The sequence below is a fragment of the Macaca fascicularis genome, chromosome 12 (genome assembly GCF_037993035.2).
Source record: "Macaca fascicularis isolate 582-1 chromosome 12, T2T-MFA8v1.1".
NCBI lineage: Eukaryota > Metazoa > Chordata > Mammalia > Primates > Cercopithecidae > Macaca > Macaca fascicularis.
This window is the reverse complement of record NC_088386.1, coordinates 68,038,482-68,058,457: the sequence shown is the minus strand read 5'-3', so window position 1 is coordinate 68,058,457 and position 19,976 is coordinate 68,038,482. Positions and strand designations below refer to the sequence as shown.

At 40.8% G+C, this 19,976-nt stretch overlaps 1 protein-coding gene and 1 long non-coding RNA gene across 6 annotated transcripts in view; one reads left to right on the top strand and one right to left on the bottom strand.

Annotated features, from left to right (window-relative positions):
- Positions 1-19,976, bottom strand: part of ITGA6 (integrin subunit alpha 6) — a 79,647-nt gene that overhangs the window by 5,663 nt on the left and 54,008 nt on the right. For all 5 annotated transcript variants that reach the window (XM_074009459.1, XM_045367264.3, XM_074009460.1 and 2 more), the window contains 13 exons: positions 15,959-16,119; positions 15,636-15,779; positions 13,766-13,881; positions 13,448-13,637; positions 13,273-13,356; positions 13,096-13,175; positions 12,865-12,942; positions 12,675-12,777; positions 11,262-11,435; positions 9,497-9,595; positions 9,288-9,398; positions 9,092-9,190; positions 2,567-2,692 (listed from right to left, as the gene is read on the bottom strand). In XM_074009459.1, the coding sequence (XP_073865560.1) occupies positions 2,567-2,692; positions 9,092-9,190; positions 9,288-9,398; positions 9,497-9,595; positions 11,262-11,435; positions 12,675-12,777; positions 12,865-12,942; positions 13,096-13,175; positions 13,273-13,356; positions 13,448-13,637; positions 13,766-13,881; positions 15,636-15,779; positions 15,959-16,119 (1,565 nt within the window). The remainder of the gene's footprint in view (positions 1-2,566; positions 2,693-9,091; positions 9,191-9,287; positions 9,399-9,496; positions 9,596-11,261; positions 11,436-12,674; positions 12,778-12,864; positions 12,943-13,095; positions 13,176-13,272; positions 13,357-13,447; positions 13,638-13,765; positions 13,882-15,635; positions 15,780-15,958; positions 16,120-19,976) is intronic.
- Positions 5,167-15,899, top strand: LOC141408188 (uncharacterized). Its single transcript, XR_012421240.1, has 2 exons — positions 5,167-5,306; positions 15,343-15,899. It is a non-coding gene; the product is annotated as an uncharacterized lncRNA (long non-coding RNA).

Below are 19,976 nucleotides of genomic sequence, written 5' to 3'. Positions count from 1 at the left end.
CCTGGTCCTGCCTCCATTGGCAACATTCTTTTTTTTGGAGACGGAGTCTCGCTCTGTTGCCCAGGCTGGAGAGCAATGGCATGATCTCAGCTCACTGCAAGCACCGCCTCCTGGGTTGGGTTCACATCATGCTCCTGCCTCAACCTCCTCAGTAGCTGGGACTACAGGCACCCGCCACCACGCCCAGCTAATTTTTTGTATATTTAGTAAAGATGGGGTATCACCGTGTTAGCCAGGATGGTCTCAAACTCCTGACCTCGTGATCCGCCCGCCATGGCCTCTCAAAGTGCTGGGATTACAGGAGTGAGCCACTGTGCCCAGTTGGCAACATTCTTAATATTCTTGGTCATGAGCATCTTTGTTAGCAAAATGAAGGTGATTAGACCAGCCCAAGGGACCTTTATTTTTTTTTCTGCAAACAAAATCCTGTACAGAATCCTGATATTTAAAATGGATACAATCTGAACTACTGTGGTTGAAGTAGGGATCTCCATCTGTGTAAGTTTAGCTTTGCCCTCTACATGGATATACAAAATCCAATTTAAGGGCCATTGAACTGTAGTTCTGACCCTAAAATCCTATGACTTTAACATACTAAATAATTCAGTTGAATAGAAGTATAAAGTAATAAAAATGCTTCTCATGTGGGGTTGTATAAGTTGTCTGTATTTTAGAGTCCCCTTGACAGCCTGGATACTTCAGAGCTTCAAAAAACAAAAACAAAATAAAAACTCCCAAAATAATGAAGTCATCTAATCTAATCAATTTATTTAACAGACGAGGCAAAACAGAGGCCCCAGGGAGATGGAATGATTTGACCAAGATCATATACAGCTTAGGTTTCTTAACTTTAAATCCACTGCTGTCTCACTCTCATTAAAGGCTGCCAATGCTCTGAAAAAGACCATCCTATGACCTCTTCCAGAAAACACAATATCATCCTCAAATATCAAACCCCAACTTCAGCTTTTAATATCAAAATAATTTTCAAGGCCAGGTGCAATGGCTCACATCTGTAATTACAACAATTTGGAAGGCCAAGGCAGGAGGATTGCTTGAGCCCAGGAGTTGAAGACCAGCCTAGGCAACACAGCAAGGCCTTATCTTTATAAAAAAAATTTTAAAACTTGCTAGATGTGGTGGCATGTAGTCCCAGCTACTCAGGAGGCCGAGGTGGGAGGAATGCTTGAGCCCAGGAGGTCAAGGCTGCAGTGAGCCATGATCATGCCACTGCAATCCAGCCTGGGTGACAAGAGTGAGACCCTGCCTCAAAAAAAATTTTTTTTTTCTTCAAGGCATCTCCTTGAAAAAAATTTTTATATTGACTGGCTATGTTTGCCAGAGGAACCTACTGCCCGAGGTAAACATTAGAGGTAAAACTGGCTGAAACTCCCTACCAGGAGGAGTTTTGTCATGAGCAGATACCAAGCTTCAATCCCATGTCTAGAAGACATCAGAAAATTATCTCAAATTGGCAAAAGTCAGTCGGAAAAAAAAAGCAAAAACAGATGCTCAATATTTGCAAGACTATTTTGAACCCTTATGTATTATATTTTTGGATCCAGCGAAAAGAAAAGGATAGTTTGATCCTAGGGGGTTGCTGGTTCATACAGAACCCTCCAGACCAGACATGTTTGAGAATCCAAAATTTTTGTCCTTTAAAAAGAGTAATGCACTGCATACCTAATGCTGCTATAATCAAAATGTTAATATTCCTGCAGTGAAATTAATCATAAGGGATAAAGACTTCGAAGTAGCCTCTCTTTACATCATGTCAGGTTTTATTGCCAAATAAAAGTCATTATACACCTCAAGGTTTCAGAGCTTTTTGGAATTGCAGATAAGGGACTGTAAGCCTCTATCACTCACTGGGAATAATCTAAAATTTTTAAGTTGTAATCTTTGGGCATTAAGAGTTTGTATCCATCTCATATGCAGTTTTTCATAATGTAGATTCTTCACTGGTAGAATCAGGGGAAGATATTACATTTTATTTACAGTCAAAGGGCCAAATTCTAATGAGGAAAATCATATCAAACCTAGACCTTCCTTATGTTTGATACATGTTATAATGACCCCCCTTGAGATAGAGTTATTCATTCATGTCATACTTTTCTACTCCAAATCTAGCTGTAAGCATAACCAACTCCAATGGCTGCTATGAACATTCTTCACAGAAACTGAAATTAGCAGGGATACAGATTCAGATTATTACGACACCCTAACAATTTGGCTTAGATCCAGGCTTCAATCTTAGGTGAAGAAAATGCTAAAGTAATAAAATCTAAATTTGTTATTTGCTAAACATGCTAAATTATGTGTGAGAGACACCAACATTCATTTAAGAAACTCATTATGTACAAATAATAACTTTAAATACAAAATAATCGGTAAATATACAGGTGTTCATGGAAAAATTTTCCTCAAATTTGCTATGTCAAAAGAGTTTCATAATGTTAGAAAAAAGGAAGCAATGAAAAAGAAAACATACTACCAGTGCTGATTCCCATTTGTTCAAACATGAAATAAAGTTTGTTATGAAATTCAAATGCCAGATATGACTTACCTTCCATAGTATAAACACTAACAAAGCAAGCATCAAAATCCCAGCGAGAACAGCCACTAGGATGATCCACCAAGGTACTCCTGAATACTGAGCTACAGTCTTTGAGGGAAACACAGTCACACGAACCTATAGGGCAGAAAAGAAAGCAGCATTACTACACACAGCGGAGTTCACACCAGGAGTTTATGGTTCTAATTCTGCTTTTGAATTATATTTTGGACAATGCAGCCTGTGAATGGATGAGATGACTTTCTGATGCAAGATCCTTTCTCTTAACAAAATATTGCTTCAAGAGACATTGCTTGAAGATCTTTCCCCAGAATCTTGAAAATGCTGGGTTGTATTCTGACAAAGTGGTTACTTTTTGTTAATTTATCTTTAAAAAACATTATTTTGTTATCAAAACAACTGTATAATGAACCCTTATGTATTCATCATCCTGTTGCAGCAATTATCAATACACAGCCAGTCTGTGTATCTATCTAAAGAAATTCCTCTCAAAAAGATCCCCAATTAAACAGATCTAACAGCCAATCTGTTCCATCTATCTAACCTAGTATCTTCTTGAGAAGAATAATACCTGTGTTTTTTTGTTTTTTTGAGACAGGGTCTCACTCTCACTCTGTTGCCTAGGTTGGAGTGCAAGTGGTGTGACCATAGGTCACTGTAGCCTCAACCTCCCAGGCTCAAGTGATCCTCCCACCTCAGCCTCCCAAGTAGCTGGGACTACAGGCGCATGCCACCATGCACAGCTAATTTTTTTTAAAATGTTTTGTTGAGACAAAACCTCGCTGTTTTGCTCAGGTTGGTCACAAAGTGCTGGCTTCAAGTGATTCCTGCTTTGACCTCCCAAAGTGCGGGGATCATAAGTATAAGCCACCTCACCTGGCCTATACTTTCTTTTAATTAATTTTCAGCAATGGAAAGAAAAGGGCCAGTTTAGGCACAAGTAGCCAACATTTCCTCATTCAAACTTTAAAGATGTTGTGAAATACAAGAGTAGGGATGGGGCTGCATGACTGATGGACACCATTTTACCTTTTTCTTAGGATATCACACTAAAGACCTTCATAAACAGTAACATTTCCTGAAATGGCTTGGTGCCATCTTCTATAAAAAGGTATATGAACAAACTAGACCCTGGACCCACTCAGAGGCAGCTTAGCGCTTAAGTTGCTGCTGCTGCTGAGAAGCTTAAACTCTAAACATAGGATAGTTTGCAAATACCAATTAAATAGAAATAGTGTTTACTCAGAAACCTAAAAAGCTGCTTCTGGCAATTCCAACAACTCAGTTACATGGGTGTAGAATGCAAATGAACTTTTGTGATACCAGGAACTATTTTTCCAAGCATGCTAAAGACCTGGTGATTACTGTGAACATGATTTTGTAAACGACACTGATTAGAGATCTACTGGTTTGAAGTTTCTGATATTTCTGAATTAACAGAATGTAAAATAAAGGGAAACAAAACTCAGGGGGAGCATTTAACTTCTGAGGAGCATTTTCAGTCAAATATTCTATGTCCGTATTGAACCCTGGATGCTGCTATGTCTACACTGTGCTTTAATACTTCTATGCAGTGGTGGTGTTCTTTAAAAAATCTCTCATCAAAGTACTTCCCTTTCCACTTCTAGGAAACAGTTTCTCAACCTCACCTGACTTACAGAAAATACTTAAAAGCAGTAAAACTGCTTTTCTTTAAACATTCAATAGACAGCAACCACATCTTGAGATCTAGCCAATTATACTGACGGTAACAGGCAGGCATAACACACCTTTATCAGCCACCATGTTTCCTGTTATGCTCTAAGTGAGGTTTTCTACAAGCTCTGAGCCCCAAGGTGGCCTCGTGGCTCACTTCCCCTCTGCTTCCCTCGCCTGACAGAGAAGGGGTTACTGGGTTCAGCACAGGGACATCCACAAAGAAGGGAAGAAGAAACAGCAACAGACCAGTGAAGCAATAGAATAGTTATGTGGTTGGTAAGCTGACTACAATGAAATAAACCAAATAGATGATTTCAATTAGCCTAAACTGTATCTTGTTTAACTTTGTTGCCCTATTATCTAACACAAGGAAGGCATACAGTGTGTCCTTAGGGCAAGGTGGTCATGTGAAAGGGCCATCCTCATTTGTAAGAATAAGTTCCAGGAAATCTGGAAGTGGAGAGTGGAAACTGGTCTTCAGCAAGGGCAATCAGCTTTATTATAATGACACTGTGCACAAGTGTCTTTAAAACAGCTGACATAGGGGAAAGCCACCCCCATAAATGGTTGGGATCCAACATTGTAACAAATGAGCAAAGTACTTTTTGATTTTGCAGCCTGAAGTGGCAGGGTGGATGGGAATCCAGCTGAAGCTCTAAGCCCCAGGCCTGGCACCATTCACAGCAGAACTTCCACATGTTGTTAAACAACTCACTGGGCATCAAAGACTGAGCACCAAAGTCAGGGACTGGGTTGGGTACATATTTAAAGGGCAGATGTGCTCTGTGGTTCTGGAGGGTGAGATGGGCCATTCAGGAAGATTTTATTGGTTGTTTGCTTAAACTGTTAACTGAAGGTTTTTTTGTTTTTTGTTTTTGTTTTTGGTATGACAGTCATTCTCCAGCTGGGATTGAGAACAAGGGGCAGCTGGCCATAGAGCCAGGTGACCAAAGATGGGAGACAGGGCAGGCTGTGATTCCTAGAGCTCCAAGCCCTGTTCTGTCTTGTCACACCAACTGTTACTGATGAATAGGTGAGTAGAAACTACTGTAGAACTTTACAACTCCAAAAAGAATTTCTTACCTTTGGTTTCATTACAATGTAGTTATTTCCATGGGGATGACACACACCTGTGAAGCTCATCCACCATGTGCCCATAAGGGGAAGAGAGATATAAGCTCTGTTGATGCATTAAATTTGATTACCAGTGGGCAGGCTTAGACCACATTAGCTTGTCAACTGCCAAAATACCTTCTCTAAATTACTCTGTAATGTACCACCCACTATTCTCACTGAACTTCAGTACAGGAAGTCACCCAATGAAAACAAAAGATAGTTTTGTATCTTTTACAAAACTATCTATTAAGGACATCATTCACTCTTGGTGTTTCTCATATAAGAAGCCATCTTATAAAAGGATCCATATCTTAAGTTCTCTGAATTTAGAGCCAAAAGGGAAAATCTTATTCCCCTGAAGAATTACACACTTTTTATGGTCATTTAAAAAATATTTGACAGCTTGGATACTCTCTACTTGCTTCTTTAGGGATAAATGGGGACATATAAATACAACCAATAAACAATCCACCTCAACTTCCTTGGCTAATTTGACAATGTTTTCCTGGTTATGTCTCCTACAGCATGACATTCTTAACAACTGACACTGTATCTTACCCAACTTGGCGTCTCTAGCATTTAGCACAGGGAAGGCATACATGTGCCTTTCATAGGTGTTTATTAACAAGATGGATTTAATTTAATTGATGCTAAAATATAGCATGGCTTACCTGGCTCAATTATGTGACTTCTGCTCTCCCTGACTTCATTATAATAGTATCCTAATTTAAAAGTGTTTTTTATGGTTTGTGTTGAGACAGGGTCTCACTCTGTTGTCCTGGCTGGAGTGTAGTGGCGCAATCTTGGCTCACTGCAGCCTCGACTTCCTGAGCTGAGGTGATCCTCTTACCTCAACCTTCCAAGTAGCTGGGAATACAGGCATGTGCCACCCCACCTGGCTAATTTTTGTATTTTTTTTGTAGAGATGGGGTTTTGCTATGTTACCCAGGCTGGTCTCCAACTCCTGGGCTCAAGCAATCCGCCTGCCTTGGGCTCCCAAAGTTTAACTGTGTTTTATTAAAAGGTAAACACAAAACTCTTGAAATTGGTTGGGTTTTAAAGAAACAAAGTTTTTTTTTTTTTTTTGCTTTCTTAAGCCAAATTAAGCTCAGATCTTCAAGCCCAGAAAAACTACAGCTTAAACTACTAAAGAAATGTGCAGATATGACATCTGAGCTATTGTATTTCAGAAAACAGAAAAGGTATCAGAAGACTAGAAGTTAAGAAAATGTCTCAATTTTCAAAAGACATGGGTTCTAGATATGAGACCAGTAACCCATTCACAAATCTACCAATTTGTGAAGACATCAATTCCCATTGGGAGGCATGAGTTCTCCAAGCTCTAAGAACATAAAATGCCCAAGATAACCTCATTTTCATTTGTGACCCAGTCATTAGACTGGATACCGGGGCCCCCAGTTCCATCACCTTCCAGAAGAGAGCACTCGAAGAGGAGACATCAGACCCAAGGTCTGGTCTCAGCTCTACTTGCTGGTAGAGTGACCCTGAGGGGGAGATATCTTTCCTTGGATTCAGTTTTCTTACCTAAATTTGAGATTTGGGGACCAAGTGTCACAAAGTCAAAGAACAGAAGCCCTGAAGTCAGACAATTATGGGTTTCAATCAAGGGTCTCAAATTATATCCCCTCTCTGAGTCTGCTTCCTTATTTGTAAAATGAGTACAATGTCTACCCTTGGCATTCTTCTGAAGTTTAAATGATAGAGTATAAAGTATCTAGTAAGTTGTAGACATTTTATTAAGGCTTCATTAATGTTAGTCCCGTCCCTTCCCTCTGAAGTGTTCTCTGTCTAGCTCTGAAATCTCAGTGGTTTTCAGAGTTGCTGATTTACAGTTATAGAAAGCTATACCTGCTGCCTTTATAGATGCAGAGAAAAGATCCTTAGGGAAGGTGTGGTTTATCTGAAAGTCTCTTATGATGCCTGTTGATATGTCCTGGAGAGACCGGGGCAGTGCTGGTTGATACCATTTATCCCAGCAGCTTTCCCAGTACAGCATTTTTCTCAGGCACATGTATCCTGAGGCTGGGTGCAGTGGCTCACACCTATGATCCTAGCATTTTGGGAGGCTGAGGCAGTCAGATTGCTTGAGCCCAGGAGTTAAAGACCAGCCCGGGCAACATGGTGAGACTCTGGCTATATAAAAAACTGTGGTGGCATGCCTGTGGTCCCAGCTACTCAGAAGGTGAGACAGGAAGATTGCTTGAACCCAGGCATTCAAGTCTGCAGTGAGCCGTGTTTGTGCCACTGCACTCCAGCCTGGGTAACAGAGAGCAAGACTCCATCTCAAAAAAATAAATAACAAAAATGTATTCTTGTTTGGATAATAAATTATAAGGACCACTATATTTCAGAAAACAGAATGATTAGGGAGGCTCCCTGAATTTTCAGCTAGTTAAATGACTGAAGCCAGAACATTTCCGTAAGTAGACTGGCAGATTAAGAGCAGTAATTCACAGTATTTCTTTCTCTAGTCTCTTTTGCAAAATATTCCCATTCACGATTCCCACCATGACATGCAGTCATTCTGCCTCGAGATCTTTATACAAGTCCCTGTGGGTTCTAGACTCCCACAGGGAACCCCTCACTATTGGTTCACTGCAAGATTCTACAACTAGTCCTGTTCAACATATTTGTCATTACCTGGATGAAGAGAGAGAATATGCTTCTCAGTTTTTAAAACTTTCAGGGATAGAAAGTTGAGAAAGCAAATGATGAAGCAAGATGCAAAGTTACTTTGCAAACTGAAACAATGGACCGAAAGCAAATCACATAAAATGTAAGGATACACTTAAAAGGCATACATTTAGATTTTTACAAATAGCTCAAGGACAGGATACTGGAAACACAGCTTGACAACAAATTCTGACGAAAACACCTGGAAGTTTCGGTAGAACACTAACACAAAAATAGCAGCTGCTGGAAATTCAAACATGCTGCTCAGCAATGGTTTGAAAAGCCAAATTCTAGGTAGGTCTGACAGAAGTGTGGTGCCGAGATGCTGAGAGGTAAAGGCCCCAGGGTAAGTGGGACAAGCAGACCCCACCTTAGCTGCTCTGTCCACGTGGGAGTCACACTGCCCAGGAAGGGAGAGGCCAGGAGCTGGTTGGGCTGTGCCCAATGTGACACACAACTCAAGAGCTGGGTGCGTAAGCTCTGAGAAGAATAAGAAACATCCAAGGAGGCATGATCATTTCCTTCAATTATTTGAGAGGCTGCTCCATGGTCAAGAGACAGAACTTATTTTAGACTTGTTTGAGGGGCATAACCAGGGACTTACTTCACAAGGTTCAGCTCAGGATTCAGCTATGAAGAGATCTTTTCTAATAATTACAGCTGGCCATGGCATGGGCCATCACTGGGGCATTACACCAATGGCTGCAGCATTGGAGATGGTAGAAGATACAGGTTTCTAGAGGGCTGTGAGGTATACCCTTCTTTCAATTAAGCCAATAGTTCTCAAACCTACCATGGGCACTGCTGAACTGGATGACCCTAGGATTTACTTCTTTTTTTTCAATGATTCTATTAAAATACAGCTTGTAGTGCCAGTACCTCAAGACACTATTTTCTCCGTAATGGGGCTACGAGGGAAATGAGCACCAAAGCACTTCAGGACATGAGTGTGGGGTATCAGGAAGAGAGACCTATTCTGAACCTGAATGAAGCTGGGGAACCTCTCACCTGAGTGCCTGCATTTGGCAGCTTGATATTTTCGGCAGCAGCAGTCACATCAATGAAGGCTCGCACGAGAATGTCCAAGTAGTTCAGTTTGGAATATTCCTGTTTGGAGACGGTTAGTGAATGCATTAGGGAAGTGAGAAGTGTCCTAGGCAGAGGCAAATTAATTCCATGGGACATCCTCACGCCAAGGTCATACCTCTAGAAATGTGCTGTTCCATAACCTCGAGCGCAAAATAAGAGACGCCTTGCTGTCCAGCCCTCGCAGTGGGCATCTGATGTTCACACAGTTCACATTCACGCTACAGTTCTAGAGAGAAAAGGAAGAATGGTCATCAAAAGACATTGTTCTGAAGAAGTCCTTCCCCTCATCCTCTCAAATATTCACAGCTCTTGAAAAATACTTACAAGAGTCTGGTATTTTCTTTCAGCAAATAAAGAAAATTTTCTGCTATCATCTATCTGTTTTTCAGTAATTTCCCGTTTCTTTCTTGAGTTGTGAGACTCCTAAAAAAAATTATATCCAAAGTAGTTCCAATGTACATAATTCTTTGTCGCTACCATACAAGCCTCTTGAGCATACCCTCCTGAACAGTACCAGATTCACACACTCAACAATATTTGCCTCTCTCCTGCCAAAGGCACAGAAATAAGTGTAAAACCAGCAAGTATTATCACTCTAAATTCAAGTTTATTGATTTACTCATAGGACTAAGTAATGCATTCCCACTCTGACCTAAAAACTCAGAGAAAAAGAAATATTCTTTCTTTGTTTCTCTGTATCCCCACCAAACTGTGGGCATACTGAGATCAGAGATCAAATATTCCTGTATCGCTAGCCTCCAGCTCTGTTTCTAAAACATGGTGGTCAGCACATCTTGAAGGAATAAGTGACACTCAAGAACAGAGAAAGAAGGAAAAACACCCATTATATAGCTCATTCAGAGCAGAGCAATGAAAACTAAGCCATACAAGAACTTTTAAAATGGCATTTTCCTTATAGCAAAGATTAGTTTTTTGTTTTTTTTTTTCAGACGGAGTCTCGCTCTGCCGCCCAGGCTGGAGTGCAGTGGCCGGATCTCAGCTCACTGCAAGCTCCGCCTCTCGGGTTCACGCCATTCTCCTGCCTCAGCCTCTCAAGTAGCTGGGACTACAGGCGCCCACCACCTCACCCGGCTAGTTTTTTGTATTTTTCAGTAGAGACGGGGTTTCACCGTGTTAGCCAGGATGGTCTCGATCTCCTGACCTCGTGATCCGCCCGTCTCGGCCTCCCAAAGTGCTGGGATTACAGGCTTGAGCCACTGCGCCCGGTACAAAGATTAGTAATAATGGATTATCTTGATTTTTTAACATTAATGAGTAGAAGATCATGCTAAGCCATCAACTCCGATCACTGATCATACCCAGTCACCTTAGAATTTAAAATAAAAGAAATAAACACACAAACCTTCATCGAACTGGAACAGAAATGACAGGCCAGTTATCTAAGCATGGAGCAGTATAGAGAGGGGTTAAGAGTACAGGCTTTGACATCAGGCAGAGCAGGGCTTGAATGTGGAATCTGTTTCTTAACACCTGAGTGGCTGAGAGAGTTACTTGCTCTCTGAATCTTAATGTCCTCATCTATAAAATGGTGGGGATAATGACACTCCCTCATAGGCCCATCCAGAGAATGAAATGAGAAAATGCAAACGAAATGCTTAGCATAGTTCCTGAGACACAATAAGTACACAGTAAATAATTACTATTTTAAAACTAAGCATAAAAAGCTTTCAAGGTTACTTGCTAAGATGCCATTATCTCTTCCAATGAATCTGGTTCTACTTGGAGTGAACACTGGCTGGCCCCTGGGTAATAGCAGCTACTATTACCCAGGAGCATCCCCCAGTTCTCCTTATTATGTAACATACTGCGTCATGACGAGACGTCAGAAAATGCCATTTGCCTCACCAAACACTGAATGACTCTGCCTTATGTACTATAATGGTCACTAACCAGCAAAAATGCCTCAGCCTGCCTCAGTTACTCAACTAGAAAAGAGAAATTGTGACAACCAAAGAAAAAACCCACCTGCCAGAATGCCAGTTTCCTAAGGACAGTAATGATTTTCCCCCAAAAAGTGAGTTTCTCTAATTTGCATTTATGGAGATATTAGATAAATCTACCAACATACCTTGAGGTTCAGGAAGTTTATCTCCTTTTGTGGCTCACAAGTTATCTTTTCCAATCCTTTGGATTCTACTTTCACCAAATAAAGCAACCATTTGCCATTGCTAATTTCTTTTGGCCACTGAATGTTCAAGGTTGCTGTGCCGAGGTTTTTAAGAGGTTTACCTAAGTTAATTACCTGTTAGAAAATAATACATATTATCTCAGTCTAATCTTCTCAATGTAAATTTAAGTAGCAGCTCCTATTACCAAGGGAAAGAAGCTAAAATATCTAGCATAATCCTTAAAGCACAGGCTCCAAAACTGGACTATAGATAGGGCATTCAAAATAAAGACTTGTACCTAAAGATTTTTATAAATAAAAACAAAAAGGTCAAAGGACAAACGATAGCTAACTCATTCTAGGAACAACTGCTGTATGCAACAGAATCAGCAGATATACCATGTTCTCAACATATGCCCAGGGAAAATCATGTGTGGATTTGTGAACTGCCCTGTAACCACCCGGCTTGGCCAATGACAAGGCCTGGGCCGAGGCAGTGTACCAACAACCTGCTTCTGGAAAACCCCATCCACTGCAAAAATGAAGCTGCCTCTGTCCCAGAGGAGATTCTGCAAAACCATCAGGACAGCCACAAATCTGAGAGTCCAAGCTGGGAACAGAGCGACGTCCTGCAGCAGAAGCCAAACACAGGTGGTAAGAGCCCTCTTAGTGTGGAGACTGTTCCAGAATCCAAAGACTTCTTTTCCAACTGCACCTGCATAGAGATCATAACCACCACCACCACCTGCCCCAGCTGTGTCTATAATGCTAAGAGACACACAGAGGAGAATTCAGCCTCTTCATTCTGCTGGAGTCAGAGGTGGGCCCATGCTTGCCATTTGAGGCTTTCACCACAATGGTCACTATGCCTTCAGGAATGTGATTTCAGCCACACAGACCTAAACCCATGTGTGAGTTACGAGCAGACTCCGTACCATATGTTTATGTTTATTCAACAGGACAAACAGTCACTGATTGCCTACTTTGAAATGGTTCAGAGCCAGTCACTGCCTTTCCTACAGGCATACACCAAATCTACATTCACCACAAAACTGGGCTTGTGAAAGGCAGGCATAACATTAATATTCTTTCAAACACAAGCAATAAGAAAGATGACCTTATAAAGGAGGAATAAATCATAACGCATTCTAAACTGAACTGGATTCTGAACAGTGACAGTTGTTCTCCATCCCGGAGCATGAAATTTTCACTAAAAGCCAGTATGTTCTTTAAAAGCTGGCAAACTAATTTTTAACTGATGATTTATTTATAATGCTTATTAATATTACTGATTTATTAAAATGACATACTCACGACCATACCTAGTATATATCAGCTTTTGGTATAATGAAAAGACCAACTGCTCCAACTTACCCTGAATTCATACTCTATTAAACTTCCCACTTCATCTTCAGATTTCATAGCTTGCTCGCCAACAACTGTACCTCCAAAATACACCTGGGAAGGTTTAGCAACTCTGTCAAATTAAAAAACACTAGTTTTAGTGAGGATTGTAAATGGTTCTTTCAAACATTGATTTGTTATGCTAAACACAAACACTTACCCCGAGACCGATAAAAGCAGTTCAATAACCACTTTTGCTTTAGCTGTAATTGGAGCCAAATTATCTTGATTGCTTGTTCTGAAAATGAAAAGGAAACAATAGGGTTGTACTTTACCAGTCAGTTTTCTCACTACAATTAGACTTCTTTTATGAGGTAGATCAGGGCCAATTCATTGACTGCCCATGTTTTCATGAAATAATTCTGAATGGAGAGGTTGATGTAACTCTTACGTTTCTAACTTCAGATTAATATCCAGATCTGGGGTGTCAAAGGTGACTTCAGTTGTACTTAAAACCAAATAAAAAGTAACCTATAAAAACATAAATAGCTGTTAACACAAGCCATGCGTACTGACACTGCAATGGTATTTAAAACAGTAAAATATAGTATATGAAGGCATCACCTACACTTGAATTTCTTTTAAAAGGATTTCCAAGCTCACAGTCAGCTTGCGAGCCATTCTGGTTGGCAACACAACTCAACTGTTTCTCCTGTAAAAGAAACACGCACTAGGTCACAATCCAGCCATTTGCCGCACAGTGTTGGCTTTTTCCCTCGCAGCTGGTCTCTAACAATACTTACAGGGAAAGCCCTCAGTTCTCTATATGCAGAATATGTCAAAGTGTCTGGAAACGTTGCAATCAGTTTAGCCTCATGGGCGTCATCGCCATCTTTTGTGGGATTCCTTGGGTTGGAAGGGCTGTTTGTCACTGTTATTTCTAAAGCAATATCCTTCTGATCTTTTAGAACTAGTTCTGGTACACCTTTTTGACTATTAAAAAAAAAAAAAAAAAAAGAACAAAAAGGCAAAGTCCTCAATATGTTTCCAGTAAACTTTCTTAACACAAAGCTATCGTGAAGCCAGAATCATTTTTGCTAGTGCTACAGAGCGATTCTTACATTGGTAAATAAGAAAATTTATCTTGATTTCCTTCTCGGGTGCAAAATTTGTATTCTAGTTTAAGGTTGCTGTTACATACATTGTCGTCTCCACATCCCTCTTTTAAGAAGTGCACCTGTAGGAAAACGAAACTATTGTCAATTTACACCATTCAGGACTTAGGAAGGCATCGATGTAGGTGACTGGCTATTCCACACAGTTCATTTCCCTGTGTGACAATTACCATTGCAGAATTCAAGCTTTAAATGTACTCTGTCACACATCGAATCCCCATTCTGTCCTTTAGTAAAATTGTGTTTGAAGAACACTTTGACCAGGGCATGGTGGCAGTGTGATATAGAAGAGTGTGACCCAGCAGCCACAAAGATTTGGGTTTGAAACCCAGCTCTACCCCTTACTTAGCTAGCAAGTCACTTAACCTTTCAGAGTCCAAGTTTCATCATAGGTCACGTGCAGATACCACCATTCTAACTTTATAGGGCTATTGTAAGAAGTATCAATAATAATGATCATGCCAACGATTATAATACTCAATTTACATATCTTAACTCATTTAATCCTCACACCAGGCCTCTAGAAAGATACTATTATTATGGTTCCCATAATAATAGAGATGAGGAAACAGAGAGCTTAAGGTCAGGTAGGCAAACGGCATGCTAGTACCATGCTAATGGGTGCTTGATAATCATACTGATAAATAGGAAAATCATCTCTAGCTATGGAGCTGGGAATGTACACAAGAAATATTAACATGATAATAACAAAAGTACATAAAGATATACAGAAATATAAGGAACTATATTTGGTGACAAAAATGACTGACAATGTGCAGATGTAAGCATCAGCTCCTGAGCCTGAGACAGTGAGGACTCACTTCTGCAAACCTGCCTCAGTAAGGCACCAGTACCAGGAGCCCCAGAGTGGACAGACGCTCATCATCAATTACATTTTTTTTTTTTTTGAGAGGGAGTCTCACTCTTTTTGCCCAGCCTGGAGTGCAGTGGAGACATCTCGGCTCACTGCAACCTCCACCTCCCGGGTTTAAGTGATTCTCCTGCCTCAGCCTTCTGAGTAGCTGTGATTACAGGCATGCGCCATCATACCCGCTAACTTTTGTGTTTTTAGTAGAGATGGTGTTTCACCATGTTGGCCAGGCTGGTCTCAAACTCCTGACCTCAAGTGACCTGCCCGCCTTGGCCTCCCAAAGTTTTGGGATTACAGGCATGAGCCATCACACCTGGCCATCATCAATTAGATTTTGAAAGCAAGAACATAATGCCAAATCAAGCTGTCATAGCTCCCCGGGCTAACCTTGCATCTTAACCATCCTAAACCCCTAGCAAACAGACCCCACCTCATATGAAGTATCCAGCAGACCATCTAATATACATTTTTCTTCCAAAGATGACTTAGGCTGTATTAGGCACTAAATGACTACTGTATGCTAATAATACTTTTTTGCTTTGCTGAATTTTGCTATTCCTTGATTTAAATGTTCTGACTAGCAATATATTTGCTTTCTATATTTCAGTGTTCTCAATTGTAAAACACAATGTATTTTTCTTTCTATGTACAGCTAACGGAGAAACAGTGTGAGAATGTAAGCTCTACCATTTATAGTCTCAATAAGTTATAATGGCCAAAAATGAAGAAGGAAAATACATTCTGGCCCCAAATCATATTTCATGTTTTATGTGTCTATTGCTAATTTGGGAAACAAGTCTTCTCTAACTTTGCATACATTAAAAACATATTAACACAAAAGAACGGCCTTTAAAGCAAATCACTAGTTCTATTCCCTTCAAAGACATTTGATTTAGCACCATAAATGGCAAAAACTTTGGCAAAATGAGAGTCAGAGAGACTTACATCAGTATGAGCTGTCTTGGGTTCATCTGAATTCAGAATTGGAAGAACTTCTGGAAGTGAATTAACTCGCCTACGAGAGCTTGGTTCTTGGATCTCCACTGAAGCAGTTATGGGAATGGGACGCAGTTTATCTCTGATATTATCCTGAAAAGCATGCAGTCACAGTTAAGTGGGGGTATAAATCCTATTGGGGAATTCCAAAACAATGATTTTGTATTGATTAAGAGGTTGCTAGAATAAATTTCAGAAATCTGTATATCACCATATAACCTTTTTCTGTCCCCTTCATAAAACAGATGTGACCGTCCACAGCCCTCACTCACCTGTAGCCAGAGGGTTTCCTCCATGCACACTTTCTGTTTCTGCCTTTTCAGAGTTAGTTCTTGAGTATATTTGGGCTCAGAACCTTGGTTTCGAAACTGAACTCTTGAGGATAGCCCAGATTTTCTTCTTTCTTTTTCAGCTTCGAGTGTGCCCACAATTGCTAGATAAAATTAAAATCATATTAATGTAAGTGCATTCATGCACAATCCAGCCACAAGCATATTGAACTCCTTTTAAGATTTTAATTTCTTATAGAAAACATTGCCATTGTTTCTCTTCAAATTTCCTGGTAATATGCATTCACACAACTGTGATGGTTCAAATCAAGCTGTCTTTTCCTTCCTTTTGCTGTTAACAATGTTTCAAAGTTAAATTTTCATTGTGCCACCTGGGGGAGCTCAAGAATAAGTTAAAACCTTTCAGCAGTTATTAAGAATCAGTTTCTGGCTGAAGCTCATGAACCCACAGAATACTAACAATAAGTAGAAGAACCCAACACTCCCCCTGAGGACCTAAACTGATTTTCTCCCTTTTAACAGTCACTGCTTATTCAAGTGGCCTCGTGCCTTTACTATTTGGAAAAGGTCTCTCTAGAACAGCAGCATCTCCTGAGGGCCTGTGAGGATGCAGAACCTCAAGCCCAGTTACACCTACAGAACCAGAATCTGTGTTATTAATCATCAGATGATTGTTATACATATTGAAGTTTTAAGAAACACTGATAAAGGATAGTTGTCTAAAAAGAGGAATAATATATTTTAGAGACGGAGAAGTCTTTCAACAGTAGGATGAGACCTTTACCTTATAAAATAAAAGAGGCCGGGCGCAGTGAATTATACCTGTCATCCCAGCACTTTGGGAGGCCAAGGTGGGTGGATCACCCGAGATCAGAAGTTTGAGACCAGCCTGACCAACAACATGGTGAAACCCTGTCTCTACTAAAAATACAAAAATTAGCTGGGCGTGTTGGCACATGCCTGTAATCCAGCTACTCGGGAGGCTGAGGAAGGAGAATTGCTTGAACCCAGGAGGCAGAGGTTACAGTGAGCCAAATTCATGCCATTGCACTCCGGTCTGGGCAACAAGAGTGAAACTTTCTCAAAATAATAATAATAATAATAAAGATAAAAAAGAATTAAGAGGTAAATTATATATTTTTGAGTGGATAGAGGGCCTGTCAGCATAATATAGCTCCTACAACTAAACTGCCTACCCTGCACTGGGCTAGAAGGCACAGCCTGTTCTTGATAACCTACACTAATGGAACCTGTAGGGAAGCCAGGACGTGGACGATCAGAATCTCATTTTTTGACTTCAGAACACATTCTTTGTTGGTTCATTAGATGTGGCTGCTAACTGTGTTTTTCATGGGCCAATACTTAAATTACTTACATTCATTAAGCACTCACTAACCATCAAAAGGGAAAGCAAACCAAAGTGTGTGGAGGGCTGGAGAAGGCAACCTCCAGGACAAAAATCTGCTATAGAAAACACAGAAAATTAATAACTCACATTCTAATATTCACTTTAGAGTTGGAAGAGACCTTTTCTGGGGAGGCTTGGGTCATACTGAGAGGGACAGAAGCAGCACCAGCTTCTAAGTCTCTATCACAAACACAAAAGGTGACTGCTTTCCACAGGGTCTTAGATGCCCAGGTCTCACTTGCCTCTTGGCCACTGCAGGAGTCACTCCTTCCCTCAGCCAGCTGTCTTTCCCTTCTTTCCCCTTCCACCTCCCAGCTGGGTTGGCCTGCTTGGCTAAGCCCTCCCCCTTCCCCTTCAAATCTCAGCTTGGACCTCATCTCCTCCAGGAAGCCTGTCCTGGCCTCTCCTCGCGATCCTGGAGTATTCCATCTCTCCAGTCTCTACACCTAGACCCACTACGCTGTGATTTTCTGATTCTCTCCCTCAGTGGGGCAAAGCCGAGGACAAGGACAAGGATCCCATCAGTCTTATTCCCCACCACAGTCCCCAGCAACTAGCACAACACCTGATAGACATATGATTTACAGAACAGATGAACAGAAGTGGAAGTAACAGGTTCCCCACTTGCACACTCATGCACACACACATGATGTGACATTCTTATGCTGAATGTGAGCAATTCAGACCAAAATTCAGAAACACTGACAGTTTCAATAGTAATTTTTGTGTCCATCTGGAGAATTCTTAAATGTCACAGCTGCCAAATGGAATGCTCCCCCATTTTAGGCCCTCTGCAGCCTTGACATCATCCATTTGTAAGTGACCTGCTAGTTTCACAATGAACCAGATAAAGGCTCACATGCTGAGTGCCCCTCACAGCAAAAGTATGGGAGGTGTGGGTGCAGGAAAACCGCTTATCTGCCAAATTTACTCTAACCTTCCCTAACCCTCCAGACAGTCCACATCATCTTAAAATCTTTGCAGGCCACCTTTGCTGACCCCTTGAGGGGCAAGCCAAGTAGAACACTCATTACGGCTCAATTATAGATATCTATATTTATGGAATACCACATCTGAGGACTGCTGAGTTAAAGCAGCCCAGTCAAACAATAAGCTCACGTTCTTGGATACTGGGAGGAGATTTTAAATGTATTAACTTATGTAGCTTTGTAGAAGTTCTGTCTTAGTTCATTTAGAATTTACTGTGGACGTAAAAGCAATGAAAGCAAATGTTCTTTGAATGTCTTCAAAGGAAAGTTTCACCCATAATAGGCCATTCATAAACATTTGGTTAATGGAGTAGCTACATAACGTAAAAGTAATACACATGGCATCAAGTGCTGCGCTACAGCTAGAAGAAAGTCTGTATTTTATATAGGTGATTAATTTGGGGGAAGACAAGGAGTGCTCTAATGAGATTTCACATCTACAGTCAAACTGAGAGTGGTTTGAAAAAATGGCCATCAGAATAGAATAAAAATGTTTCCCCTTTTTCTCTGGCTGCCTAGTCAAAGAATCACTGTTTTCTTCTGGTCTCTCTAATCATTTCAAACACTGGCAAAGGGCTTGTTATCCAAGTGGGGTAGTATTAAGGTATGGCATTTGGGTAAAAATAACACAAATGATACTGAGGGGATGACAGATCCTGAAGAGTCACGGAACACATTTTCTCGTCATTAAAAGTCACACAAAGAATTGCTTTCTACACTCGACAAAATGCCGGCTGTGTCAAAAAGCAAAGCAAAAAGGCCACAGCTCCCCCTGTGCACGAAGTCATAATCCGTCCACTCTAAGAATGCTTCGTGCAAGGTCTGCAGGTCCCGTGGAGAGACCACACAGCAGGAGACGACCCCACAGATGGGGAGACGGAGAAACCACCTGCAGACAGCTGGAAATCTGGAAAGATGAAGGCTAAGTGAGCTTATGACAGTAAGAATCGGGTGAACGGGGACTTAAAAAAAAATTAAAGATAGTACATTTATTTAAACTGTCCCTTTTCTTAATTCATTGAACTTTATCAGAGGTCAGTATCTTCATTCTGTTGCCTTAGTAGATACATTCATTAGTGTTACATAAAACTTCATATAAAATTAAAGAAGAATTAGAGTACAGCTAAGAACAGAGCTGTGACATGTGAGAGGATTCACCATCGCAAACCCTAGTCCTTACGTGGCTTTTTTTTCCTGTTTCAAGCAACAACTTTAAGGTTATTTGAATTACATTACATTCTAGAATATTATAAGGGACACCTTTTTAAAGAAAGAAAACAGCACTACTTTAGATAACAGAAAGAACACTTCAGAGGACTCATTACCTCTTAGTATCGTAAAGGCTAACAACCATATCAAAGGACAGAATGACCCTGGTCTTCACAAAGTGTCCCTTGGTGGCAGATACAGTACACCAGTATCCCAAACTGCCAGGAGCATGGCCAGACCTGGGATGAGAATTTCCTCATACTTTTCACTTTCCTCTTTGGAGAAAAGATTTTCTTGGAATTCCTATGCCCCTGGCCTTGACTCTGGAGCCAGGGGCCAGGTGACTCACAGCTGAAGAAGTGTGGCTGCTATTAAAACATGCCAGAGGCGAGCT